Source organism: Electrona antarctica (genome assembly GCF_951216825.1).
Source record: "Electrona antarctica genome assembly, chromosome: 10".
NCBI classification, from domain to species: Eukaryota; Metazoa; Chordata; class Actinopteri; order Myctophiformes; family Myctophidae; genus Electrona; species Electrona antarctica.
In genome coordinates, this window is record NC_136791.1 from 30,878,707 (window position 1) to 30,906,700 (window position 27,994).

General features: G+C 43.7%; 1 protein-coding gene across 1 annotated transcript; it reads left to right on the forward strand.

Moving 5' to 3' along the window:
- The first annotated feature begins 871 nt into the window (after positions 1-871).
- On the forward strand, positions 872-27,935 carry nid1a (nidogen 1a). The gene is made up of 20 exons (XM_079512713.1): positions 872-1,193; positions 9,164-9,466; positions 9,854-10,080; positions 10,480-10,805; positions 10,966-11,106; positions 11,338-11,589; positions 11,907-12,107; positions 13,108-13,347; positions 14,257-14,394; positions 15,608-15,736; positions 17,229-17,372; positions 18,664-18,783; positions 19,901-20,119; positions 20,778-20,956; positions 22,444-22,570; positions 22,711-22,882; positions 23,020-23,177; positions 24,038-24,161; positions 25,815-25,927; positions 26,733-27,935. The coding sequence occupies exons 1-20, from the start codon at positions 987-989 to the stop codon at positions 26,852-26,854; spliced, it is 3,642 nt and encodes a 1,213-aa protein (XP_079368839.1). The 5' UTR covers positions 872-986; the 3' UTR covers positions 26,855-27,935.
- The last annotated feature ends 59 nt before the right edge of the window (positions 27,936-27,994 follow it).

The following is a 27,994-nucleotide window of genomic DNA, read 5'->3' on the forward strand; positions in this document are numbered from 1 at the left end:
TGTCAGCAGGCCTACAATATAATAATATTATATTATTATAATAACCCCAGCAACGCACCACAGGGCAAGCTGATATTTGCCCAGGCCCAGTGTTTTTTCCTTTCCGCTTTGTCTATTTATTTTATAGAGGTTATAAATTGTCTGGACAAATACGACCATATATGGGCATGATGCCTGCATTGCCTGACACTGACACACAGGCCATATATGGATGGACAGTCCGATAAAAACACAAATCACAAAAATGCTGTGTTGTAAAGCTAGGCAATTCTGTGTTGTGTGATCAAGCGATCATGCAAGAGCTAGTGAGATCCTGCTTCAGCCGACGTCGGACCAAAGAGATATGCACCAGGCAACCATGCAATTATACTAACCAATCCAAACCAATTAAGCCTATATTGGTCCTCCTGACAATATAGGCTACCGGTAGGCCTAAATTAGGCCGCCTAATTGAAAATAATTCGGAATAAATTATTTTTCATTTTGGTGATGCATACTTATAATGTCTGACTGACAAAAACTGAGAGCCAAAACTGCTTAACAGCATACAAACTGTCAAACATGGTAGGCCTATTAGCTAGCAAAAAAATAAGCTATCAGTGCAATGTCGCACGCCATTCAACTTCAAGTGCCACTACTAGAGCTAAGCTCGAGCCTCAAGAGCACACCAGTTTTGAATCAGTGCAGTAGAATTTAATTTAGGGGGAAACAAGAAAAAGGGAAAAAAAGCACAGAGAGAGCAGCATACTTATCATTTTTTTCTTTCGAAGAATGTCTTATTTGATTGTCCGCGCCCCTCTGAACTCCGCCCCGTGGTGTGTGTGTGTGTGTGTGTGTGTGTGTGTGTGTGCGTCTACTTCCACTGACTGAACTAACTGTCTGCACCACAGAGAGAAGACTGTGCGTCACTCTCCGTGTACCTGGCTTTGAGAGAGCTGCCGACTGACTGCCCAGCGGGTTGTTCTGAACGCTGACAGACAGACACAATGGCTTGGCAAAAGCACTGCTGCGTCGCCTGGTGTGTGTCTCTACTCGGACTTCTAGCCTCCGTGCGTGGCATAACGCGGACAGAACTTTTCCCGTTTGGCTACAGCGCCAGAGACCAGCTACTGGACCAGGGGAATGACCAGACGCACCAGCTTTCCTTGGACAGCCCCGTTTTGTTTTATGATGGAACTTTCGAAAGCATCTTTGTAAGTTTCCACTTCACATACACTAGCTAAACTTTCTTCATTGAACACAATACAACAACCGAAATGCGTATGAATTGTTGCAAGGGTTGTTGTTGCAATGTTGCGCTATTGCGCATCTAAGCTGTTAAGCACCCAGCCAGGACCCAAATACACTGACATCACAGCAGCCTGTGTGTCATTTTGAGTTATCTTATAACTCATTTTGAGTTAAATGACATTTGAAAAGTACAGTGTCTATAGCCGTACTGCCGTAGCTATTTGTTGGGGGTGCATACTTTTTCCCCTGTTACTTTTGAGAAATTCTTATTTGTTTATCATAGGCTACTTGGCTGGCTCCAATACCTTGTGGAATGCATGTTTGGCCGCGCATTCTCACAGCTTCCCCAGGGGTTATCGTTTGACTATTTGACCATGACCAAGCCGGGCCAAAGTTCTTAAGTTAAAAGCCCCTATTTTGCAATCCATCTAAAATACACACACTCGTGATTCTGTGTAAATTCTAGTGGAATTAGTGTTGTTAATTCACTTTAGCCTGCTGTCATGTGCTGCCAAAAAGGCAAAAAATAAGTGCTCTGATATCAAAACACACAGATTTTCTAACCATGTCAAAAATACATTTGTGTAGGTTCTGTGAGTTTCTAGAGATAATTTGGAAATCTTAAGATTGTGTCCTGTGTATAGAATTATTAATGGCAATGGCAACATTTGGCCCAAAGCTGCACTGCTGTGTTGTGTGGACAAATAGCCCTTTATCCCCTGTGCTTCTCCTTTTCAAAGAAAAATGCTGCCTCTTTGTTCTAATTGTGTTGTAGATTATATGGACTGTGATTATGCTATCGGAGTGTAATTTCATACAATAGGTATTTCCATTGAAATCAGGCATTCTGTATTTGCCCCAGACTCCTGTGTATTTTGAAGTAGAGAGGCCCATACCATTGCGCTCTATGACTAATACCTTCATAGTTACTCAGTTCTATCTTTTACTGCATGGTCTAAATGGTAACACGGTTAACTTGCAGGCAGACAGTCATGTCAATGTTGAGTTAAAGGCAATTCCATCTCTGCCAGGCCCAGAGGCGTATCTACAATAAGGCGAGGGCAGGCGGCCGCCTGTCCAAATCCATTTCTCGCCTGGCCAAAATCCATACAATGAGAAAAAAGATGACAAGACCTGAGAACTATTAAAATGGACAGCTGATTGGCCGTTGCGGTAGAGCGCGACCCTCAATCACCCATTGGACTGTAAATGCATGCCTTTCAGCCTTTATATCCCACTCGTCTGGCATGCAGGTATATCTCTTTGAAAACCTTTAGTGCTACGATTGTGCGGGGGGAGACGACAATTAACATATCTTGCCTGGCCAAAACGTAATTCCTGGATACGCCACTGGCCAGGCCAGAACCAATCCGTGTATAGGTGGGCCAAGGGCCCAAAGCAGACACTACGACTATCCCAAATATTTCAAATTATGATGGCGTTATACCAGGTCGCTTTACATTTTGGCCTATAACTCTTGAACCATATAGGTCGTGCAATACCCCCCCTGAATTCCTTGGATCATGACACAACTCTCCATATATTATAGGCCATGCTCATTTGCGCCTAAACTAGATTTGCACCATTAAGCACTTATGTAGCACTACTACAGATTTTCTCCAAAACTCACACAAATCGGTGGCATTTATCAACATAAATCATATAAATGCCATTTCCCCACACAGCTTCCTTGGGTCCTGGCAGCTGCAACTTACACAGCCCTGGGTAGGCAACCCGGCCAGCCTGGCAGAGAAATGAGCACCGCAGACCACCCCTTTCTAGTTGATGGCTGAATTCAAACCCTAATTCATCGTATGACAAATAGTGAGAATAGCTGATCTACAAGCTCATAACGTGTTGTGATGTGATGCCTTGTTAGCTTGCAGATCTGCAATGTTCACTATTTTTGAAAAAAATCACACTCTTGTGAGGTGAGGGACGCTCTTATCATTATACATCATCATTTTCTGTCCTCACTTTTTGAGGGGCACTAGCCCCTGCCTTAGACTAGAGTATATATTAATAGAGACGGCACCGGATTTCTCCTCCCATCCACTTGCATTAAGTTGCTCAAAAGCGCATGGGCGATTTCACTCCTCCTTCCGGGTAGGAACAGAGTGCATTCTGGGATTGATTGGGCCAAACACATGAACGTGCTGGCCGTTGACTATCATTGCACACGTTCAGCGTTCACGTGTCATCATGAACGTGCGCAAAGATAGTCAACGGACCACTGCGTTCATGTGTTTGGCCCAGCGCTGCAATACCAAATTTGGCCACTATGTCCATTTCACCTCAGGGTTTCCTCCGGGTGCCGTCTCTATTAATATATACTCTAAGGCCCCTGCCCCCTGGTGTGTGTAACCCAAAATGTGTCCTAACACAAACATTAAATGCCATTGACAATGAATTGTCAATTTTGAGTGTTTGTGTAAACACAAACATTGCGTAACACAAACATTGAAGACGAAGGTGAGGACGCATATTCTGATTGGCCGGAATGAGATGATGTATGATGATGTACGATGATAAGAGCACCCCTCAATTCACACGGGTGTGACCTTTATCGCTATGGGGTACACATAGCCCCTTTCGGGACCCTCGGTTACCTTTTCTGAATTTTGGACGGCGGTTACCGGTGTCCAAAATTCAGAAAAGGTAACCAAGGGTCCCGAAAGGGGCTAGGGGTACACACAGACACACAAAGCTGGGCATAGGATAAAATAAATAATAATAATAAAATAAAATAAAAGGTTATTGTGGGCCAGCAAATGTTTGTAATTCAGTCATTACAGAGTTGAGTGGGACCTTTAAAAGTTGAGGGATTCATTAATTGATGAAGTTAGACACAATCAGTATTATGCGTGTCTTAAGTACCAGGTCTTATTACTTAACTTAAGACCTGGAGGCGTGGTCAAAGTTGTTTGGCCACTCAGAATAGCCACATGGCATTGATCACGCCTCCAGGTCTTAAGTTAAGTAATACGACCTGGTACTTAAGACACGCATAATACTGCCCAATATGTTTTTTGGGGAGTGTAGAAAATAGTTTTGTCTTTGCAAATCACAAAAAGACACAGCGTTCATGATTTGAGGCGTTTTGTTCAAATGAACCACTCCTTTAAATGCCAATCTTAGCCAATCAGGATGGAATATGAAAAAAATCTGTCTTGATCACATGGCTATAGAGATAGCGTGATGTTTGGACAAAATCTGTAGGACTGTAGAAATGCACGGCAGAGGGTTTTCCTTGGCCTCTAGGGAGTGTGTGCAAAGTTTCACATCGATCGGTCCAGTTATAGGTAAAAAAGATCACACCTGTGTGAAGTGAGGGGCGCTCTTATCATCTTATAACGTACAGTATATGACGTAAATTCTCCATTCATTGTCAACGGGAATTGACAATGTGTAATTGTGTAATTGACTTTGTGTAGAACAAAAATAGCCGATTCGCTCGCTCTTATCATCGTACATCATCATGACATAACATCGATTTGCTCAGACACATATGACGTAAATGCTCCATTCATTGTCAATGGGGATTTGACATTTGCTCGTCCAGGGTTGACGTGAATTCTCCATTCATTGTCATTATCATTTAATGTTTGTGTTAGGACAAACATCTCCTATAGGAGGGGCTAGCGCCTCTCAAAAATGCGAATCTGGGACAGATGTTCTGCTCTGGCATCCAGGGAATGTGTGTGTCGTTCGGGCCAATGGTGCTGGAGATTAGCTGTTCACAGACACACGGACGGAAGGACAGACAGACAGGGGGCAAAACCAACTTCGGCCTGGCAGAGACAATAATGATATGATACTATTATAATAATTATTAAAATTGCCCCAAATAGGGACACCAGGCCCAGGGTTCATGTGGTTAACCACAGTGTTATTGTTCCTTCAGCAAACAGTATGTTCAACTTTACCATTTTGAGAGTGTGTACTTCAAGCCCCAGCTGCTGGAGGAGAAGAGGGAGTCTCAAAGTCCTGGTTAAAGCATTAGGGCTGGCGTAAAGTGTAAAGCAATTCATTCTTCATCATGACAGGCAGGCAGACTGGGAAGCCATTTATTTATTTATTTTCACTTGGAGAGTTAGTAGGCCCCAATTAGGCCTGCATCACTCACCACAAAGATATTTCTCTGCTGCAGTCAGGACAGCATGCAGAATTCTTTCATTCATGAGGTCTATGAAACACAGCCAGTGCCTGCCCTGAACTGTCTGTGCCCTGTGGGGGAACAGTAATGTTTCATTTTTTTTCCTTTGGAGCAGAAACTTTTAACATGACGAAATGTTGTACTTTCTTGGATAATTGTAGGTTTCATTGTCTCTCATCCACGAATGTGATTTGGATATTGTGCCATATGAATGGCTATATGTATGACATACACTTTGGTATATTAAAGCTGCAGTCCATAACATGTCCTACTTTCCCCCACCAGGGATTTGAACCTTTTCTGCCGCATGATAGACCAAAATTCCATCGCTCTTCAAAGGCAGAATACCTATTATTATGTATTGTGTGTAAGAGCTTCAGGTAGTACTATTTGTCAACCAGTAGTTGTCCTATAGAGCATCGCAGTCCCGCCTCCTACCATGGACCAGGAAATGAATCCCAATGCATTTTTCCCATAGACATTTCAACAAGTATTTATTTAAAGACGGTTACACCGCAGACAAAGCCAACTCGAGTCGTGACAACTCATGACAACACAAACAATATTTTGGACCAAACAAATAATTACAAAGAAGAAAAACAACAAAGAAAGTGTTGTAACCTGCCGTTTTTTTCTTCTTTCTAATTATTTTTTCGGCCGCAAAAATTGTGTTTGTTGTCATGATTTGTCACGACCCGAGTTGGCTTTGTCCGCGGCGTAAACGTCTTTAAATAAATACTTTCTGAAATGTCTATGAGGAAAATGAACGGAGAATCATTTCCTGGTCCCTGGTAGGAGGCGGGACTGCGACGCTCTATATCCGACACCAGGGTCTAAATATCTCAAATGCACAGTACAGTAGGTAGGCCACCTCCAACCACTGCAGATGTGCTAGGTATATTGTTTGTATTAATGTTACATACCATACAGATTGGCTAAAATAATGTGTGTTGATTAAAATAAGTTTTAACATTTACGATCAATAAAAGTAACTACACAACACTTTGCGTTTAGACTGGGGCAGTGTTGTTCAAGTTTCTTTTAAAACGTTATTAGTTATAGTTACTAGTCTGAAAAAGTAACTTTACTAGTTACTAAATCATGAAAGTAACTAGTAACTAAAAATAAAGGTTTTACATTTTTTTAAAGAGGTTTTGAAACTCTGTGTCTGATTGGCTTACCCTGGAATGTTACCCTACGTTGACCAATCATCATCGTTATGATGACGTTATGCCACTTTCTCTTTCTCATATGGAATGTGTTTCACTCTGGGAGCGCACTCAGCGCACCCTGTCAGTTTACATGACAGACTCCACCCTGTCAGTTTACATGACAGACTCCACCCTGTCAGTTTACATGACAGACTCCACCCTGTCAGTTTACATGACAGACGTAACGTGGGTAACTACTAACTCACCCATTGAAAACACAGTAACTATAATGGCGTTACTGAATGGCAAAGGGCAATTAGTTACCTTTATAGTTAGTTACCACAAAAAGTAGTTGTGTTGCGTAAAGTAACTCGTTAGTAACTAGTCACAACACTGGGGTCACACCACCAGAACGTTTTCCCAACTCCATCCTGTGTCTTGGCAGGAGCGTTCTGTCATGAAGGTTTGTGTGCAATAATAATCTGCTGGATCTCGGAGCCTGGCTGTCAGGGGCAAGGACAGGAAACGGTGTACTATGGCCTGTATTATACTTAGTCGCACCACGGTGCAGAGCTGACCTAAAACAGCTGATCTAAAAGCTCTCAACGCGTCGCATCTGTGACACGTTGTGAGCTTGTAGACCAGCTATTTCCGGTGTGCGACACTATATTACGACAGAGCATAAATCAGAGCACATGGAACTATAACTGGCCAGTGTTCTGGTTTTCCCTCTCTTGGTCAGGAAGTGGAGGAGGCCCTTGTTGCAGAGTGTGTTTTTGACATGAGCCCAGCTTCTTTCTTTTTCTTTATTTTTTTCTTCTTTTTGTTTTTACAAGCCCCGCATGTGTTCATGTTAAACTTGTGTGTAAAACAGTGTGTGAAATGACATCTTGTTTGTTCATTAGTGCCTGTTGTGGGCCATAGCAGCTGACCTGGATCATTAGTCTAATGAGTTCGAAATAGAGATAAAAGTGGGTCACACAGAGTTCGCCTCTGTGGGTGCGATATATGCCAGTTTCATTAGAATGAATATTTTAAAATCATATGGTGTCACAATCAACCACCTGTGATCTTATTAACGGTCGGAGAGAGCCCAGTTTAATATTCTTCTCACTGTTCCATTACTATTTATTTAGCCTATTTATTCTTAAATATTTGACTCTCTCTATAGCTCTAACATACTTTCACAGAGAAACTTTGCTCAAACCTTATTTAAAATGTTTGCCTTCTTTGGGAATATCAAATACATTTTGAAATATTTTATACAGTTTGAAATATTTAATCCAATTCAACTTTATTTATAATGCACCTTTAAAAATGAGTTGACAAAGTGCTTAAATACATACACAAAACACATACTTGTATACAAATCTCAAAGATTATTCTTAAGACATATTTTAAAAACAGGTAGTGCCGGCCAACATGACATCATGGGGGGTCAACTTGTTCCATAGTTTGGGGGGCTACAACTGTCAGGGCTCACTCCCCCTTGTGCTTGAGACTCGTCTTAGGGATGACAAGCAACAACTGGTCCGCTGATCTGAGAGGACATATGTTTTAAGAGGTGCATATCTTTGGTCCGACGTCCTAACAGTCCAACACGCAATAGTCTACCCCAAACCCTAACCGCTAGTGATGTGCGGGCCGGCACGTTGCCCGCAGGTCCCGCGGGGCGGGCGGACGGTTCAAGGTTTTCAGCGCAATTATCGCGCCGCGGGTGGGGCGGGTCACCCCCCCCCCCCCTTCCCCTTCCCCCAAAAAAGGAGAGAAAAAAGTATTCCGGTATACCTGCTCTCCTACTCCTCCTGCTGAAATCATCAGCTTGTTCTGTTGTTCATCTTATGCTTATGAAAGGGGGCTTAGCCCCTGCCTTTTTGACCATCGGAGAAAAGTGTCATCTCCGAAAAGTGTCATCTCCTGAACTGCATGTTAAAACAATTCCCCTCTCGGCTCTCGCCCCTCTGAGGCTCTGAGTCTGAACCTGGCCGTCATCAGCGCAATGAGCGCATCTGCATTAAATCGTTCTTAATTGAGCCGTGCAGGCGTGGAAAGTGCGCACACACAGAATCATAGGATCTACAAGCTCACTATGCGTTGCAGGCGAGCTTGTAGAGCGGCTATTTTGGATGTGCGGTACCGCTGCCGCGCAAAAGAAAAATAAAGGTGCCTCCTCCCCTCTCTCTCTCGAAAGCAACTGAAGTAAACTTGCTGTTGAAAAGCCGGTCGTTATTTTGTTTTTGCGGTCCGCGGGGTCTGCAGGTTATTGTTTTGCGGGGCAGGTTTTGCGGGGCAGGTTGGTGCGGGCTGGGCGGGCGGGTTATGCAAAAAAGCCGGCCCGCGCAACACTACTAACCGCACGTGGAAGGGCACATGGGTGAGTCTTAACCGGCCACCTACTGTATGTGTCGTAACCGGCCACGGTTGAGTCTTAACCGGCCACGTATGTCGGACTATTGGTACGTTGGACTAACGTATGCCCCCCTGTTTTAAGAAGGTCAGAGGTGCAGGTGCATAACCCATAAAAGAAAACAGAAGACTGGGACTGTTTCTACAGGCTAGCTAGTCAACAGTACCAGAAAGTCCAGTTAATATTGCTACTATATAACCAGAGTTTATTAAATTTCAGATCAATACCAATGGTTTCGTTGCCACGGCGCAACCATCCAGCGAGTCCACATATCTTGGCAAAATGCCCCCAACGTTCGGAATGATTGCAGCTCTGCAAGGCGATCTGGACACCAGCGATGGCGTGGGGAAGGTTTTCTTCCGCCAGGACAGTAGCCCAGCGATCCTGCAACAGGCAGCCGACTATATCAACAATGCTTTTCCAGAGGACGATGAAGTCAATCCCACCAACGTGATAGTGATCACCTGGGTCGATGTCACCACCCATAATGCCCCAAACAGAGGAGATGGCATTGACAACGTGGTGAGTTTATAAATGAAGAGACGTTTTTTGAGTTGTACCTACCTGCTCAGGTGTTGTCAGATGTCCGTTTGTGAGGTCTGTTTAGTGGTTCTCATCGTGGAGCCCGCTCCTTGATTCAGGAATTGATAGTTAGCTTTTTTTACTATTTAAAAAAACCTTTTAAAATAGTTCAAATAGCCGATCTACAAGCTCACAATGTCTCGATGTGTCTGGCTATTTGAACTATTTTAAAATGTTTTTCAAAATAGTCAAAAATGGCAAATACGTTTAGGGATAAGGGTGGCGCAAGATGGAGCCCCCTACATACAGTCTGTCTTTTGATGACTGCGTTGCATGCCTCTCATTGTGATTGATCATTTATATCCTCTTTTATGTTTTATTACACAGAGAGACACCTTTCAGCTAGTGATTGCATCCTTGGAGACCGCCTCGTATGCCATTGTGCTTTACCCTCGTGATGGGATACGCTTTGCCTCCACGCCAGTAGGGGACACTACCGTGCCCATGCAGGCTGGGTTCAGTAAAGGTCTGGTTAAGGGCTTCCTGTTTTCCAGCCAGGGCCCTTATTACCGCACCACTACTGAGGATGAGTCAACTGTCAGGGCTTTAGCGGAGTAAGTGTTTTCACTACCAATTATCTAGAATACAAAAAACGCTCGCCCCTAACCTTATTCCTAACCTTAATCCCAATACAAGAGTACAAGAACCGCTGGGGGCGAGTGTGTTTTGGGGCGAGCGTTCCGGTTACCCTTGGGCACACTAGTGATTTGGGCTGTGAGGATATTGATGAGATTTTAATGATAATATAAGTTTACATTAAAAAAATGAATACTATACTAGTATAGTATAGAATAGTATACTACGTTAGTTCCATTGATCCAAGCCGGAACACAATCAATGGCCGGGTTAATTCACTATTATCTCAAATATTTCACTAGCTAGACAAGGTTATAACTAAGGTTGAATGACTGGAAGATATTTCCCCACCTCACACCTTCCCTTTCCTTCCCTAGGGAAACCAACTCTGGTGTGCGAGGTGTGTGGGTATACGAGGTGGGCACATCTCCGTATTTCTCCAACGTGGCTCCGGGCGAGGTCACGGACCTGCCAACTGAGGGCTATGCGGATGCCCCACAGCGGAGGGCCCCCGAGGGCTATGCGGATGATGCTTTTGACTCGCAGAGGCCCGTATACCACGGGGAACAGCAAGTGGAAATCCCTCCCTATGAACCAGAGGGCCAGATCTTAGTTCACCAGTTAACCCATCATCAGCAACCCAACTATCAACCTGACGATGCTGAGGTGTTGGAGGTAGAGGATGGAGATATAAATGTTGATGGTGCGTCCACAAGAGCAAGAGTTTGACATATTCCTAAACGCTACTTTCAAATGCACATTTGTCTTTATCAATGCAGTAAAATACTGTATTAGCCGACACAGGTATCAATTATTTGCCATAGCTGTAATTTTCTTACTCTGACTATTGTTTACCCTTATAGTGTTTTCATACAACTTTGGGACATGTGCTAACAGTGGAAAGAAGTGTTCCACCTTTGCTGACTGCAGGGACTACTCTAGTGGTTACTGCTGTCACTGTAGGCCAGGCTTCTATGGCAATGGAATAACGTGTGTGGCAGAAGGTAAGGGCCTTTCGTTTGATATTGTGTTAAAAACTGAATATTGAATTATACTGAAACTACCAAAACTTTAATATCACACAGACTTCACAGTCTAACTGGGCTCTTTCGGCTCTCGACTACACTACATCAGTATAGATACAGCCTATGTGTTAATAGAACTAGAGTGACAATATGTTAGCCTGGCTCCAGCCCTGAATCCAGTGTCAGGCTAACAATAATGTGTCTTTGCAGGGAAACCCCAGAGGATGAATGGCAAAGTTTTTGGAAAACTGTATGTGGGCAATTCCCCTACTCCAGTGGAATTCAGCAGCAACGATCTCCACTCATATGTGGTGGTTAATGACGGACGTTCCTACGTGGCCATCAGCGACATCCCGGAGGACGTTGGTCCCTCCCTCATGCCACTGTCGGCCCTTGGTGGCGTGATTGGGTGGGCCTTTGCTCTGGAACAACCTGGCTTCAAGAATGGCTTCAGTATCATTGGTGAGAGAAAAGATTTCTGCCAATGGGCCCATGAGTGGGTGGGTAGAGGTGACAAATTCCAATAATGTGATAATATGAATTGAATAACATTGTAATTAGATTGTTTCGTACTACCATAAAAAAACATGTAACACTGTTATTTGCAACCACACTGTGCAGTTGCAGTTCCACTTAACTCTGTCCAGCTTGAATTCCCCTCACGTTACACCAAGCTCAGAGAGAGTGGACGGCCGGGCCAAAGTTCATTCAGGGCCGACATGTTTGTCTTAGTGTCTCAACAACCTCCTCCTACTCTCTCTCTTGCTGTCTCTTTGTAGGAGGGGAGTTCACACGCCAAGCCGAGGTGACCTTTCTGCCAGGGAATGAGAAGCTCACCATCCGGCAGGAGTTCAAAGGCATTGACGAGCACGACCACCTGGCGGTGAGCACCACGGTGGAAGGGCGGCTCCCCGAGGTGCCTGCCGGCTCCACCGTGCAGATCGACCGCTACTCTGAGATCTACCAGTACAGCAACAACTGTGAGACGCAGACGTTTTATAGTTTTTTATTTTCATTTTTCAACATTGTCACAAATCTTTCAGAAATATGGCCAATCTACAAGCTGACAACGTGGGGCATTGCTTGTAGATAAGCTATTTTCTTATATTGTCCAAAACCAAAATACTAGGGTTAAAGTGGTTAAAAACCACACTATATACTGTATACCTGGGGCACCCGGGCACAAAGTACATTTCTGATGATAGTAGCAGTCTCTCTCTCTCTTATGTTGATCTGTATTTCACATTTTACCATCTGTTTGAGAACGGCGATATGGAGAAGTTGACATGATTAATGTCATGACAGCCAAACAAAGAAAGAAGTTTTACATTCACAAAAGATTACGGTTTGGATGGGAATATTTCTCCAGTAGCATATATATTCATGGACTATATTTTCAACGTATCCGTTCGTGGTGATAGCCCAACATATAGAAAACTGCACAACAGATAAACTGCTTGTTTGTTATGTTAACCCAATAACCGATCTTGTAGGTCAACAGTTTTCACTTGTCGTATGACCAAAACAGTGGGTCTACTCATTTTCTAATTTAATGGGTCTCTCTCTAGTCTCTACCCATTTGTGGGTCGCAGACACATTTTTACGGGTCCCATTATTCTTTTTGTTTCCTACATTTTTTTAATCATTATTTATTTTCAGAAAACATCCCCAAAAAAGCTAAAAATGTCATGACTTAAAAACAAAATTCAATTACTTTTTCAGTAATTTCATGAAGAAATCAAATTCAATCAAATCAAATTCCATAACTTAGAAAACAAATGTTTAAAAATTAGTGTAAATATCCGATCTACAAGCTCACAACGTGCCGCAAAACGCCGCCTTGTGAGCTTGTAGATCTGCTATCTTCACTAGTTTGGGCCCTTGGACAAACGGCTAGCTTAATTCTCTTTTGGGGTCTTGAGCTAAAACGTTTGCGGGAACCAGTGCTGTAGACAGAGAGCATTCCATCCTCTCTTTCAGTGGTCACCTCGTCCTCCACGCGGGAGTACGTGGTCACCCTCCCCGACGGCTCCACGGAGAGCAGGTCGTACCAGTGGCGCCAGACCATCACCTTCCAGAGCTGCCAGCACGACGAGGCCGCCGCCGGCGGGGAAGTGCGGCCCACCCAGATGCTCAGCGTGGATCAGGTCTTTGTGTCGTACGACGCCAATCAACACCTCATCCGCTATGCCATGACCAACAAGATCGGCGATGTCAACGGTGAGGTCATCGGGTTATTTTTGTCCCTCTTTAGATTTCCTGTTTTTTTTTTTTGTCTGTTTCCACTTCCTTCCTGGCCTGGCCTGCTACAACCTCCCACACCCCCGCTCCGACTATGAGGCTGATCCGCTATTAGGACAAAGTGGGAGTGACTGTGGAAGGTTGCTGTGACTGCGGTGAATTAGGCCTGATTAACACAGATCCACAATTTCATGAGCCTTCAAGAAGGGGTCTCTGGTACAACCTTATATTTACCAAAAATAGAGTCTGTAAATACACAGCAATATGAATCCAACACATTATTGGCCAAAGATCTTCTTTCTTTTGTGTATCATCAGATGGCCAACTTGAGGGCAGCCATGCCCTCGTCTCCGGTCCTAAGTAAAAAAGGCCAGCTTCTGAGGGTGGGCTGTATAGGGGGAAGCTTGTGATTATGTGCAAAGGCTAAAGATAATGTGTAAACAAAGTAACAACCATTTACTTTACACGACACTGATGATGGTGCTGTCAAATGAATCTATGAGGCCATCGAGGCTGCAGAATCACACAGGCAACCCCACAAGCACTTCAAAGTAAATCTGTGGAATACTTCTAAGCTGGTCTCAAATCAACGGTCAACAGACACTAACAAGACACAATGGTGGGCTAGCTTTGAAAGCCTCTTATCAAGTTGCATGGAAGGCTTTCTTAAATAATAATAATAATATGCGACACAGTGTTATACAACAGTAGTAGGGGTCCCTGTTTCAGCTCTCTCTAAGCGAAGAGATTGAAGTCCTGCTGCTGACTATATTTGGCGCACAACATAAATCGGCCATTATCATTTCATCACACAGGTGGCATGAGGATGATCACGATTTACTTAACGTTTTTGCTAACAGCATCCTAACATGCATAATCCATGTCCAGGAGGAGAGCCAGAGGAGAACCCATGTTTCACTGGCAGACACGGCTGTGACACCAGCGCTATCTGCCGACCCGGAGAAGGGGTCCTGTTCACCTGCGAGTGTGCTGCAGGATTCACTGGTGACGGTCGCACATGCTACGGTATGATTCTTGGATACGAGGAAATGTGAACGGACTTGCGTCAGTCTGAAGTGCTGTTGGCCCAAGATCCGCTAAACATTCCCGAGAGTCTTGGGAATTCATTCATTGTTTAGCAATAGAATGTTGATTTTGTGGGTTCCAGAAATGTCCCAGTGCCTTCCAGAAAATGTCCCAGGGTCTTTTTGTCTGAATTGTAAGTCAGACAAAAAGTCTGTATCTGTCCAGAGCCATCATTCTCCCATCAAAATAAGTGGCCTTCCTTCCTGGGGAACTGGGTACTCTTGTTAATTAAGACAGGAGGTCACACTGTAAACAGAGCCTAGTTCCCATTTGTCTTTATGGTTCTAGACCAAATATTGAATCAAAGGTCAACGCATCCATTTTGGCATTCACTCCCACCACACTATCTATAGATTTTAGCTTTTATTTGGGCTAGAAGCCAGACAGGAAGGGCTCCAGGGCACATGCAGTTGAAGCAGGAAGGATGTCTTTCAGATACCAAAAAGATCTTGAAAGATTTGTAATTAGGAAATCTGTAATTAAGATAGTAACGTGCATTTGATTTACAAAGACAGACTTCAAAGGTCATAGTACTTTTAAGTACTGAGAGTACATTGATGTTGGGGTCACGGTGGCACAGTCGGTAGTGCTGTCGCCTCACAGCTAGAAGGTCCTGGGTTCGATTCCTGCTGGTGATGCTGGGGGTGTGCTCTTTCCTCCACGTCATCAGTGCCCATACCCGAGGTGGGGTTGGCAAAAGGGCATTTCTGTGTGGAGTTTGCATGTTCTCCCCGTGTCCCCTAGGGTAGGTACCCTCCCAAAAAACATGCAGTAATCCTGGACTCTAAACTGCCTCCCCCTGGCCGACTGGGGCGCCTGATGGAGGGGAAAGGAACTGGTTGGAATAACGTGTTCCTTCCACACGCTACGTCCAACCAGGGAAACTCCTTGGTGAAAAGAAGCGGCTTGGACTCCTCATGCATTGAAGGAAGCATGAGATCAGTCCGTTGCTCTCCCCAGGTTGGCAGAGGGAGTGTAGAGCCCAGGATTACAATTAGATAATTGACACTGAGTGAAAAACTGGGTTTTCAAAATCGTGGGGAAAATATAGTAAAAAAGAAGAGAGTACATTGATGTAACATGTGAATATACTGTACATACACATGATGATGTAAAATGTACTACAAGTGATTTTTGTGTGCATTCCTATCAGACATTGATGAATGCAGAGAGCCTCCTAAAGTGTGTGGGGTCCATGCCACCTGCAACAACCACCCAGGGACATTCCGCTGTGAATGTGACGACGGCTATCAATTTGCCGGTGATGGGCAGACCTGCGTCGGTAAGTGGTGTTTATGTCCTGCCAAGTAGAATTACTCTGTGTTCTCAGCTGGTGGTTTGATGTAAGCATAGAAACATAAAGTATAATAAAATGCATTAAAATATCAAGTGGATAATTAGGTGAACAAGATGTACTTACAAGTATGCGACACACTTTACCTAGTAGTACCTACAGTATGACCTACTTGGGCAAGGTGGTAAACTGGTAATATAATTTGATATGAAAAATAACTTCAGGTTTGATTTGTGTGTGTGTGTGTGTTTGTGTGTGTGTGTGTGTGTGTGTGTGTGTGTGTGTGTGTGTGTGTGTGTGTGTGTGTGTGTGTGTGCGTGTGCGTGTGCGTGTGCACGTGCGTGCGTGCGTGTCTGAGACTGGGTATTTTTTTCTAAATAATACTAGATGGGGGAGTTTACAGCATCAGGAATATTCAAATAGTGTCAGATAAGTTGGCGTTTCTGTAACAAGGACGTTTTTTATGGGATGGGGTTGTTAGCCCCACGCCCAACCCCCAACCTGGAGGGCCAGGTGCTGCTTTTCGTCCGGCCTCTACTCTAGGCCGATCAGATAAGTTGCCAGCTGCACCATGAAGTTAAACCAAGTTAATGGCCTATGCACTCTTCTGGCATTGAATGTCTCGTGCTATGATGCAAATACACCCATGTAGCACTTTTGGAGTCTAAAACACAGCATGACAAATATTTGCCAGTACTCTTCAGGCCTGGTCTGGTCTGTTCTCCCTGCCTGTATGCTCTGTTTATGTGACACATTGATTTAAGAAACACATGTGAGAGCAGTCTTTCCTTCCCTTACTCTGGTTGTGCGTAGATTTGGAACAGAACCAGCATCTGTAGTCCTTCAACTCTTCTTATTTATGGGGTAAACACTGTCATGTGGCATCAATCAGAAGGGATGATGTGATGTCTCATCACGTCCAGATGTATTACGTTACATTTGACCAGTCTCAGAATGTGAAGTATTCACACACTTCACGCACTAAAGGTTACCTGGTTACTGGAACTGTTGCCAGATTTCGGGGTCGGATGCCGAGTCCTGACCTAGACGACTGATTACTGATGTTTTCATAGATACAAGTTTTGATTAAAGTTTATATTTGAGAACATTTAACTTAATAGCAAATCTAAAAATATATAAAAATAACTTTTTAGAGAAAATAGTAAATTGTGTGTGTGCGTGCATGCATGCGTGCGTACGTGCGTGCGTGCGTGCGTACGTACGTACGTGCGAGTGTGTGCGTGCGTATGCGTTTATGTATATAACATTTAACTTTACTTATAACAGACATCAAGTAAATATACAAAATGCTTTATTTTATTTAACTGCTTTTTGAGAAAGAATTACTCCCCTGCCTCTTTCTCCATGTTTGCTATAAAAAGGCTCATTCAAGGCTTGTTCAAGCTATAGACTTTACATTATTATGTAATCCATCATTTATATGAAATATTCATGAACTTTCTCTCTCTTTTCTCTCTAGAGGTGTACCGACCTACGGACCATTGTGAAGAACGGTCCCATAACTGTGACATCCCTGAGAGAGCTATGTGCCGCTACGTTGGAAACTCTGACTATGTCTGCTCCTGCCTGCCTGGATTTGAAGGAGATGGCAGATCATGTATAGGTACAGATTACAGACCAGAGCATAGGGAATGACATCAGTACATTACTGGTACATTGGAGTGGCAGTGACTCAGGAGGTAGAGGACCCCTTCTGGGAGCCAGCTCCTCCTGGCTGCTTGTCGATGTGTCCTTGAGCAAGATACTTAACTCCTAACTGCTCCTGAGTGATGAGTAGGTTGGTTCTGTGCACGGTTGCCTATTGCCTTCACTGCCAGTTTATTTAAAACACTTTGTGTGAAGTGAGGGGCACCCACTGTGGCCTGTTGTTTTTCAGAAAGCCAGACGTTGGAGGGAGGGGCTAGCAAGGGAAAATAACCGATCTATAAGCTCTGTTCTGAGTTCCCAGAACTCAGGATTAGTATCTCCTGAGCAGCGCCCAAATTGGGTACTGAGAACCTTATCTGAATCCGATCCATAGCTTATGAAAACATATCCAGAACCCGACCGTGCACAGCATGTTTCTATTAGTAGAAAAGATCCATGATATTGTCCTTCTAATGAATGGGGAGACATTTTTTTATTAGTTATTACATGGACTTCATGGATTTCATGCATGGACTTAAATAACTCCTTGATGCAACATTAACTTACAGAAAAGTTGAATCAAGCGACTTTAAAACGACACATGTGAACTTTATGCTATTTTCCTCCCATTTTGAACATTCTTTTAAGTTTAGAAAATGTTAATGACATGTCAAATATGGTCAAACCAGGTTGAAAGTGGTTAAAGAGGTTCTTGTTATTGTAGCATTTCCTATATAATTTATCATTTGTGCAATAACATTAGATTCAACACACACAGTTCAGCTTGTTTATTCCCAATGCAAGGAGACTGAGGCAAAGATTACTAAAGCAGCTGTTGGAGAGTAACACAGGGGGGAAATGAGGGCAGTTAGGCAATGTTTCTAGTGTGATTCAACAGTGGGACATAAAAAAGCAGATGGACAATACATCTGCTGAGGTCCAGTTCCAACTTCCAACATAATGCTGACCTGGCACAAGCTCCCATTCCCAGCAGCACTACTCATTCACATTTTCCATTCCTTCCACACTTTATCTACATACTACACACTCAAGGGCCAGTTTTGGGGCATGTCCTGAAAGTGCTCATTTGGATCATGTTCTATATCCCTTTTCTGGCTACGGAACTTGTGCGTCTTGTCAAATGTCCTGACCATCTGTATTATGTATGTGATATTTTAGCCTATTTTGTGCGCAGTTTCATTGTTGCTTGTCCTTTCTCGTAGCCCTCATACTCATACCGTTGCCTGTTTGTGTTTCCCTGCCTGCAGACATAGACGAATGCACAGTTGACAGGTGCCATCAGGACGCTGTCTGTTACAACACTCAGGGATCGTTTACCTGCCAGTGCATGCCAGGTTACTATGGCGATGGCGTCCAATGCTCCTCAGGTAAGAGCCTTGGAATAGAGCGCCGAAGTCCTGACGTAACTCGCTCATCCCTTCGATTCCCCTGGTTCGCGGAAGTCATTTCTCTATGGAGAATAACATGGGCTCATCTTAAAATCGTTTCATATAAGTGTTGTGGTCCAAAAATAAACAAGCTGTCTCGGCGTTATTGTCATGGAGGTGTCTCTGTATCGTTTGCAACAGTCAGTCACTCATATATGATACAATCTGTTTCTAGCGAAAATTTAACTAATTCAGTAGGAGTAACATTAGCGTTTTTTCTCAGTCAGTTGATTCTTAATATCCATATGAGTGAAACGGCCAGGTGACATGTTTATTTTTCAAACACAGTTCTTATATGAGGTGATCTAAAATCCCCCTATGGGGATTATAATGCAAATAAAAAGTACACAAACCTGTGGATTTGCACCCTCTACCGATATTGACGTCAGACGTCGGTGCTCTATGCCATCCCTTGAGCTGGCATCTTGCTTGATTATACAGTGTCCGCAATGCCAGGCGGTTCAGTTTGATATCGTCATCTTACTGAATCAGTCTGAATTTATACACATTTATTTTAGATGTCCGTAATCGATTTGATGGTATTATAGAGAGTTTGAGGGTATGCGTTTTCTTTAAATCTGCATCCATAGCTTTCATGTCCTACTCCACAAAGAAGGTTATACAATGCAGCTTGCATACAACAGTTTAGTATACAACATTTGAGCTTGGTTGCGAACGAAGTGATTGCGAACGAAGTGAGCAATTACTATAGAAGCCGGCCTAGCTTGTCTGTCTGTCTGTCTGTCTGTCTGTCTGTCTGTCTGTCTGTCTGTCTGTCTGTCTGTCTGTCTGTGTGTGTGTCACGCTGTAACACCACCCGCCCGCCACCAGAGGGCTTGTGTGTGTGTGTGTGTGTGTGTGTGTGTGTGTGTGTGTGTGTGTGTGTGTGTGTGTGTGTGTGTGTGTGTGTGTGTGTGTGTGTGTGTGTGTGTGTGTGTGTCAGACTGCCACAACAGCTTTGTCCGCTTCCCGCGTTTACGCGTCTTACTTGTGTATGTTATAGTTAGGGGTGCGTAGATTCATTGATCTTCCTTGTTTTGTTGTTTTTTTTCTGTAGAGAGGACCAAAACACCATGTCAAGAACACAGGGACAGACTTCTGGCCTCTCTTCCTCGAGGCCCCAGACCTCCAGTCGGGCAGTTCATCCCAGCATGTGACGAGCACGGGGCTTATGAACCCATACAGTGCATGGGCAGCACAGGACGCTGCTGGTGTGTGAAAAGCAACGGGCAGGAGATCCCTGGGACTCGCTCTGGGCCTGAAAACAGACCAATGTGTGAGTGTCCATGCACCCTGGCATCCCTATTTTGGAAACAGTAGGAAACAATTGTCTAAAATAGCTAAATTAGCAGATAGACAATATCGGCTATTTTTGCAGTGAGTACAATGAAGCGTGAATTAAGGTTCAAGTGGTTAAATCTTTTCAAAACTATGTTCTTCAAGAAGGTACCACTCTGAGTATTTCCAATTTCCAATACTTTTACTTGTACTCCGCTACATGATGTCAGAGGAAAATATATTGTACTTTTACTCCACTACAATTATTTGAAAACTTGAGTTACTGGTTACTTTGTAGATTTTGATTATTATTACAAAACATATACATTAGCCACTTCAGCCCTACTGTATATACATTTTGGACATTTGAAAATAGCCGATCTACAAGCTCACAATGCTCGTGATGCGACTGTTTTTCAAAATACTTTTATACATTTGAAAACTTGAAATATGGGATATTCTGCACAATGAGTACTTTTACTTTTGGTACTTTAAGTACCATTTTGCTGCCAGTACTTGTGTACCTTTACTCAAGTACGTTTTGAATTCCGGACTTTTACTTTGCAACAGAGTATTTCTATATTGCAGAATTGATACTTTTACTTAAGTAAAAAAAATGTGAGCACTTTTTCCACCACTGGGTATGTCTTTGGTAGGTATTGACCATGATGGTGATGGTGGGCGGCCGCCTGTGGGACCCTCTCCCAACCCTGGGGTTCAACCTCCGGCGTCAGGAACACACTTATTGTTCTCTCAGAGTGGCAGGATAGAGCACATCCCCCTGGAGGGATACGACATGAAGAAAGATGACGCTAAGGCAGTCCTCCATCTACCTGTAAGTTTGTCTAAGGCCTCACTCAGACCTTTACTGCATTGCTGTATGCTTGTTGGATGAATGTTGTGTAGTGTCATGGCCGCCCCAATGCATTTACAATGGAAGTCACATGGTTTGAGGACTACATTTTGGACTACAAGCTGTTGTATGGCTTTCGGCTGTGTTTCGACTGCGCCCCTCCCCCTCTTACAACACAAGTGTTGTGTCAGACCATGCATTGGGGCAAGCTGTGTCACACCCTTTGTATACAGCAAGCATACAGCAATCTGCAGCGACCGTGTGAGTGAGGCCTAATAGTTAAATACCCTCTAACTATCAGGTGGAATTTCTGCACGGGAGCAGACGCTAGTCCGCATGTCGGACTAATGCCCTGTCTGAATTACATGTGGTCCCCGGATGGCATAGCCTTTCATCTCTGAAGGCGGTTTCATTATATTGAGCTTGGATTGGTCAAGGTTGTTCGCAAACATTGCAATGGAACTCGTTGTACCCTTGTTTTTCCCCCTTTTACAGTTATTTTATAGTAGAATTCAGTTTGTCTGCATGTACATACTGTACTGTTACTGTGTGAGTCTATCTGCAAAAAAAAAGTTAGGTATTGCTGAAGCATTTATAAACATTCCTATTTATTTGGCCAAATGACGTGTACACCATCACAACAAGTAGCCTACATGTACGCAAGTAGTCAGGCTGAATAGTGTGGCTTCGCTACTTCGTTCACAAACTACATGCATAGTAACTTACTTTCTGTAAGTAAAGACTGGACAGGGAAGCCACGCCATTATAAATCTCGATTTGTTTTTGTTTAGACTGGGTATTGTGAAGTGCTATAGACCAGACACTGGTGGTTTGTTTGGGAATATTTCACTGTCTGTGTTTGGGTCCATCTGTGGTGTGGCAATATGTTTCTCATAAGGCCATGACTGTCCAGTAAACACTTTGGCTCTCAAGAGGAAACAAACATTATTTTGTATTACAGTTGAACTCTGCCACAGAGAGTTTGAGAGGATGATTCTCTGATATCTATCTGAAGCATGTGTGATTATGAAACCTGTACTGGAGAAATGAATCAAACCCTTCACAACCAGGGCGATGTGTGGGTTTTCTCTCTAGTCAGCTCAACATCTTGCTCCATTCTGTTCCTTTGCCGGTAATTGCTAGTCTGTATAGCACATGATTTTCCCATCGGCCACAGGAGACCTAATCGTTATTACAGCCACATGGTGACATTTGTTCTAATTGCGAACCAGCAGAGCACCACTGGAACTATAAACCGCATTTCTTGTTACACATATCTCCAAACCAGCTGGTCTGAAGTTTGACGGTGGTGTGGGTGGTTTTAGGATTGTGTTTGTTTGTTTTCACATTATGTCTAGACGTGAGAGTGTGAAAACACCGTCCCCATCTGTTGAGTGTTTTACTTCTCTGACCGTCCTGCATCAAACAAACTGCACTTCAAAGATTGCTGACTGTTGACCTCTCCACAGGACAAGATCATCATCGGAGTGGCCTATGACTGCGTGGAGAAGATGGTCTACTGGACGGACATCACTACTCCTTCCATCAGCAAGGCCAGCCTGGAGGGTGGAGAGCCCATTCCAATCATCATCTCAGGTGGGATCAAAAGTCCAATGTTTCAAAACTGTCTCATCAATGTATTGCTCTTCTCGGCTGCTTGGTCAATTTAATTGTACATTTCGAGATTGTGTAACAAATTAAGATCATTGAAAATTCAACATATAACCTCTCCACAGATCTGGACAGTCCTGAAGGCATTACCATCGACCACTTGGGCCGAAATTTGTTCTGGACAGACTCCATGAAGGACCGAATTGAGGTGGCCTCCCTGGACGGGTCCCAGAGACGTGTCATTATAAATACCGACCTCGTGAACCCTCGTGCTATTATCGCTGATCCCCCCAGTGGGTAGGTAACATTTGATGCTAATGTGAACCAAAATATGCATTTGTATAAGCAAGGCATCCCTTGAAATCTTTCGCAGTACCACACTCTTTAAATAACTTTAAATCCATAAATGAATTGCAATCCTGTCACATCAACAGAAACCTATACTGGGCTGACTGGAATCGAGATGCCCCAAAGATTGAGACCTCTTATATGGACGGATCCAACAGAAGAGTGCTGGTCAAGGATGACCTCGGTCTACCTAATGGCTTGACGTATGACCAACAGAGCTCCCTACTGTGCTGGGTGGACGCAGGTTAGTTTCACACTGGTTATCTACTGCAGTGGTTCCCAAACTTTTTCATGTCAAGGACCCCCAAATCAACATTTATTAGGCCACGGACCCCCATTTGAAAACATATGCCTGTGCCAGTGACCCCGATAAGGGAGGATTTTTACGGCTCTAGCAGTGATTCCGAAACATTAATTTCATGGACCCCCAGTTTCACACGCATTATGATACGGACCCCCCGATTTAATGGCATTTCTATCTCTGGTACCCCAATTTATAATGTAAAACCACTGTTAATTTAACTCTGAGAGTGTACAAAATGTATAGCCTGGCTAATAAGCCAGACTCAAATCACACTGTCGTGTGCCAGACTCAAATCACACTGTCGTGTGGTATTTGAGTCTGGAGATGCTGTGTATTGATCTTGTTTCCCGGGGGGTGGGTTCAAACATTATATCTTTGACGCAATTGGTTAGAGGTACTGTCAGTCAAAGGTCTCAAGCATTGAATGTCACTGTACCAAAGCCCGCCCATATTGCATACCGTGTCCCGATTGGCCACACCAGTTCTCTGGTGTAGGAAATGGGCGTACAATTGAGCCTCTCCAGACCGCAATCCGCTGGCAGGCAATTTTTTTTTGCCAACGGCTGATTCGGTCTGGCTTATTAAGCCAGGCTACAAAATGTACACTCTCAGAATTACAGACCCATAACGGGTCCATTTGGTTCCAAACTATCATTTAGCTGGGGACCCCCTGGAACTCCCTCAAGTACCCCTGGGGGTCCCCGGACCCCACTTTGGGAACCACTGATCTACTGCATGTGGTGATGCGTCTATGCTTTATCAATGTCTTCCTCATAACGGATGTAATCTCCTGTATGCAGGGACACATAAGTTGGAGTGCATGAATCCTCAGCAGGGCGACCGCAGGACCATTATCGAGGGGATCCAGTATCCCTTTGGAGTTACTGCATATGGGAAGAACATTTACTACACTGACTGGAAGAGGTATGTATGGCTCTATATGTCGTATACGTATATGGTAAATGGTACATTTACAGTATATAGCGCTTTTATCCAAAACGCTTTACATAAAGGGCTCCATCTTGCGCCACCCTTATCCCTAAACTTATTTGCCATGTTTTACTATTTTGAAGATCATTTTAAAATAGTGATACATGTTGTGAGCTTGTAGATCAGCTATTTGAACTATTTTAAAAGGTTTAAAAAAAAAAAAAGGCAAATAAGTTTAGGGATAAGGGTTAAGGGGTGGCACAAGATATAGCCCAGATTGTGCATCACATTCACCCATTCACACACATTCATACACCGATGGTGGAGGAAACCATGCAAGGCATCAACCTGCACATCGGGAGCAATTAGGAGTTCAGTGTCTTGCTCAAGGACACTGCCGCCCAGCTGATTTAAATATATAGCCCTTTAGCCTGTGTAGTAAGTTTCTTTTCTTTTTTTTTGCGGCTTTCGCCTTTATTTTATATTTTTTATAGAGGGACAGACAGTAGGCTGACAGGAATTGGGGGAGAGAGATGGGGGGGGGGTGACATGCAGTAAAGGCCGTCAGGATCGGGAGTCGAACCCGCAGCACACTGCCAGACTCGGGCTGCCGGCCAAGGTGCCTGGACCGCTGAGCCACGGCCCAGGCCTGTGTAGTAATTTTAACGTTATTAAATTATCCCACAAAAATTCAATGAATGAATACTTTAAAATGATAACAATATTTGTAAGTGGCCTGCAGGCATTACGCGTTACAGCATCAAACAGAATGCTTTATGTATGATTAAGCGTATCTGTGACGCGACTAGCCTCATCTATCAAGGTGCCACCTGGTGTCTGTATTTTAGAGAATTTTTTGACACTGACGAAGGCCTGCGCGCCGAAACGCGTTTGTCTGTCTGGTATGACTGCTGCTGCGGAGCACATTGATCATTAAACAAAGACTCTTACTCGACTGGATGTGCGGATTTTATTCATTTTCTATATGTATTTTAGAGAAAACATTTCAGAATTTTTCTAAATGTTCGAAAATGGCCTATTCACAAGCTCACTGCGTGTTGCAGTGGGACGCGCTGTGGAGTTGTAGATCTGATATTTTGACCATGTGACACCATCGTACGCCCAAGTATAAAACAGGGCTTAAGTGGTTAAAGGTCAAGCAGCTTCCACGCTACACTGAGATCTTGATGTTCTGTCAGCCTGGCACCAACACCCCCCCCCATCCCCCCCCCCCCCCCCCCCCCAACCCCTCTGCAGCTTGTTCTTTTTTTTCCTCCCCATGTTTCAATCTATGCATGTTTGCCATCGGCAAGGGGGCTGGCGGGGGCATTTGGAGGGGTCAAGGAGGCTACTTAAAAAGTGACAGCTGCTTGCAATTTCTCCGTTTCTTGAGTGTCTGTGAGTGACCTGTTGCAGGGCCTCCCTCTGATCTCACCAGGGATTCCACCTCCCCGGGGAGGCTGGACACTTGAGCAGTACTAACACAAGAAACTATGTCGGTAAATTTAAGAACCATAGAGCCTAAACCGCCCCCTCCCCCTCCCCCCCATGATATACCTGTCTATGACATACACACAGGAAAGCAGCTAATATTTCCCAAATGTCGGATAAGCCCAGATTGCTAAATCCTTGTGTTTGTTCTAATAGAGATGCAGTGATTGGTGTGGACTGGTATACTAAGAAAGAGACAGACGAGTTCCACCCTCAGAAACGGACCAAACTGTATGGCATCGCCACAGCCTACGCCCAGTGTCCTTCTGGTATGTATAGTACAGTGTGCCACTTATACACTTTCAATCTGGCGTCCATATTTTTTCATTATATGCAAAACTTTAAAAACATATTTTAAAATAGCCCCTCAACGTGTCACGAATGTTGCACGTTTTCAACGTTTTTAGAATTTGTTTCCAACTTTTATTTAACCAGGTCAGGCTGATTTCTGAATATTGTTTTCAGTATTGTGTATAATGTCTAGCTGGGATTAAGTAAAATCCTCAGCGTTAATTGAGAGCGTACTGTACTAATGGAACCACATGGACCCAATTGTGCCTAAAGGGCAATTCTTAGAAAATGCATGGCCCGGGCATATTTGGAGGTTTGAGTCAAGCTTCACCATTACCTATTGCCATGAATCTTGTGTGCCCTGTGGAGCTGCTGATGCCCTGTATCATGACCTCTGTGAAGGAGATTACAGTACAGAACGATTGCTGGTTATTCCCCCCCAGTGTGAAAGAAACAGGGGATATTCCCTAGCCAGTATATTCATGGTGAAGTGAGGACGAGATAGCAGCCACAGACCTCATCCTCATAACACCCTCCTCCCACCAGATAAGATTGCATAAAGCCAGGGAATGCAGAGCCAAGGGGCCCCTACAACATCTGGAGTCTGCTATGTGGTTCCGCCCCAATTATGCATATCTGTTTAACAAATAAAGAGCAGGATGTTGCCTGAAGTTACCTCTTCTGGTGCCGTTTGTTCAATGACCTCTTTCTGAAAACGATCATTTATTTCATGTCCCGCCTTAAATTTTTTAAATAAAATTGTGTCATATTATTTCCTGCCAGGACAAAACTACTGTGCTGTGAACAAGGGAGGCTGCACTCACCTCTGTTTAGCGACACCGTCTGGCCGCTCCTGCCTGTGCCCCGACAACGCAGGGGGTGTGAGCTGCGTGGAGGGACACTGAAGAGAAGACTTTACCACTTGAACCCCAGCGTCCCTATTCTGGGGGCCAACATTGGGCAAACATTAGCCGATCTGCAAATAAATCTATTTTAAGTGAAGATATTTAGTATAGAGCGAAAAACAGGAGGAGGCCTAGTAGAGCCCATGGGGAATCTGGTCAACTAAAGTATAGGGTTTAAGTGGTTAAGGGTTCAAAGGTGGCACCATTTTAATGTCTGATGGCAAATTTAGGTGTACTAAACTGTAGCTGTTGAAAATGCCACTGAAAACCAGAGGTGGACTGCTGTGCCTTGCATCACTCGGACCCCTTTTCTACCGGTTGGTTCCCAATGGGAACCAGCTCGGTTCTTTTTGGTTCTTAGTCCATGAGCCAGAGCTCAAAAATTGGAACGTTAATTATGAATTGAGTGGGCAAAACCTGTATTAAATTGTTTATAGGATCAATATAAGTAAATTAATATATTATATTTGTTTTGCATATTTTCCTATATAATGCCTCATTTGCATATTACAAATTAAAAATGTGTAATACAATAAATCATTGTCTTCATGTAAGTAATCAACCGGGTAAGTTTCATGGTGATAGGTATGGTTTTGCACACTCAATTCATGATTAATGCTCCAATTTTGGAGCTCTGGCTCATGGACTAAGAACCAAAAAGAACTGAACCGGTTCCCATTGGGAACCAACCGGTGGAAAAGAGGTCACAGTGTTATCCTAAACAGGTCTACTCTTTTAAAGAAAATCCCTATTCCTATTATACATTCACAACTGCTTTAAAGAAGTGTAAATATAAACACCCTTTACTCAATATTTTCCTGAGTGCACATACACTGATGAATATCTCAAGGGATGAATAATTTAATGTGAAATTAATTACAAATTCATTATATTATAACAGGTGGTGGTTGATCAGTCTGTTACATCTCATGTCAGTTCTGTTACTTTGTGTCGTGTTTGAATTATGCCATAGGCTAACTCATGGAAGTATTATAGTTAAAATGACTAAAAGGTATCTATTCAAGCTGCTGCGATGAGTTTACATGCTGTGCAACTAATCAATAAAACATTTTTGTAACAAGTGTGTATGCAATGCCTTGTGAATGTGGTACTACCGCCACCATGTGTTCACTTGGGTAA

What these genes read in the sequence shown, in the direction of transcription:
- nid1a (XM_079512713.1), top strand. Translation starts at nt 987, where the DNA reads ATGGCTTGGCAAAAGCACTGCTGCGTCGCCTGGTGTGTGTCTCTACTC. An exon ending in CTACCAGTACAGCAACAACT is followed by an intron (nt 12,108 to 13,107) that starts GTGAGACGCAGA and finishes CCTCTCTTTCAG; the next exon opens with TGGTCACCTCGTCCTCCACG. An exon ending in AGGCAGTCCTCCATCTACCT is followed by an intron (nt 20,957 to 22,443) that starts GTAAGTTTGTCT and finishes ACCTCTCCACAG; the next exon opens with GACAAGATCATCATCGGAGT.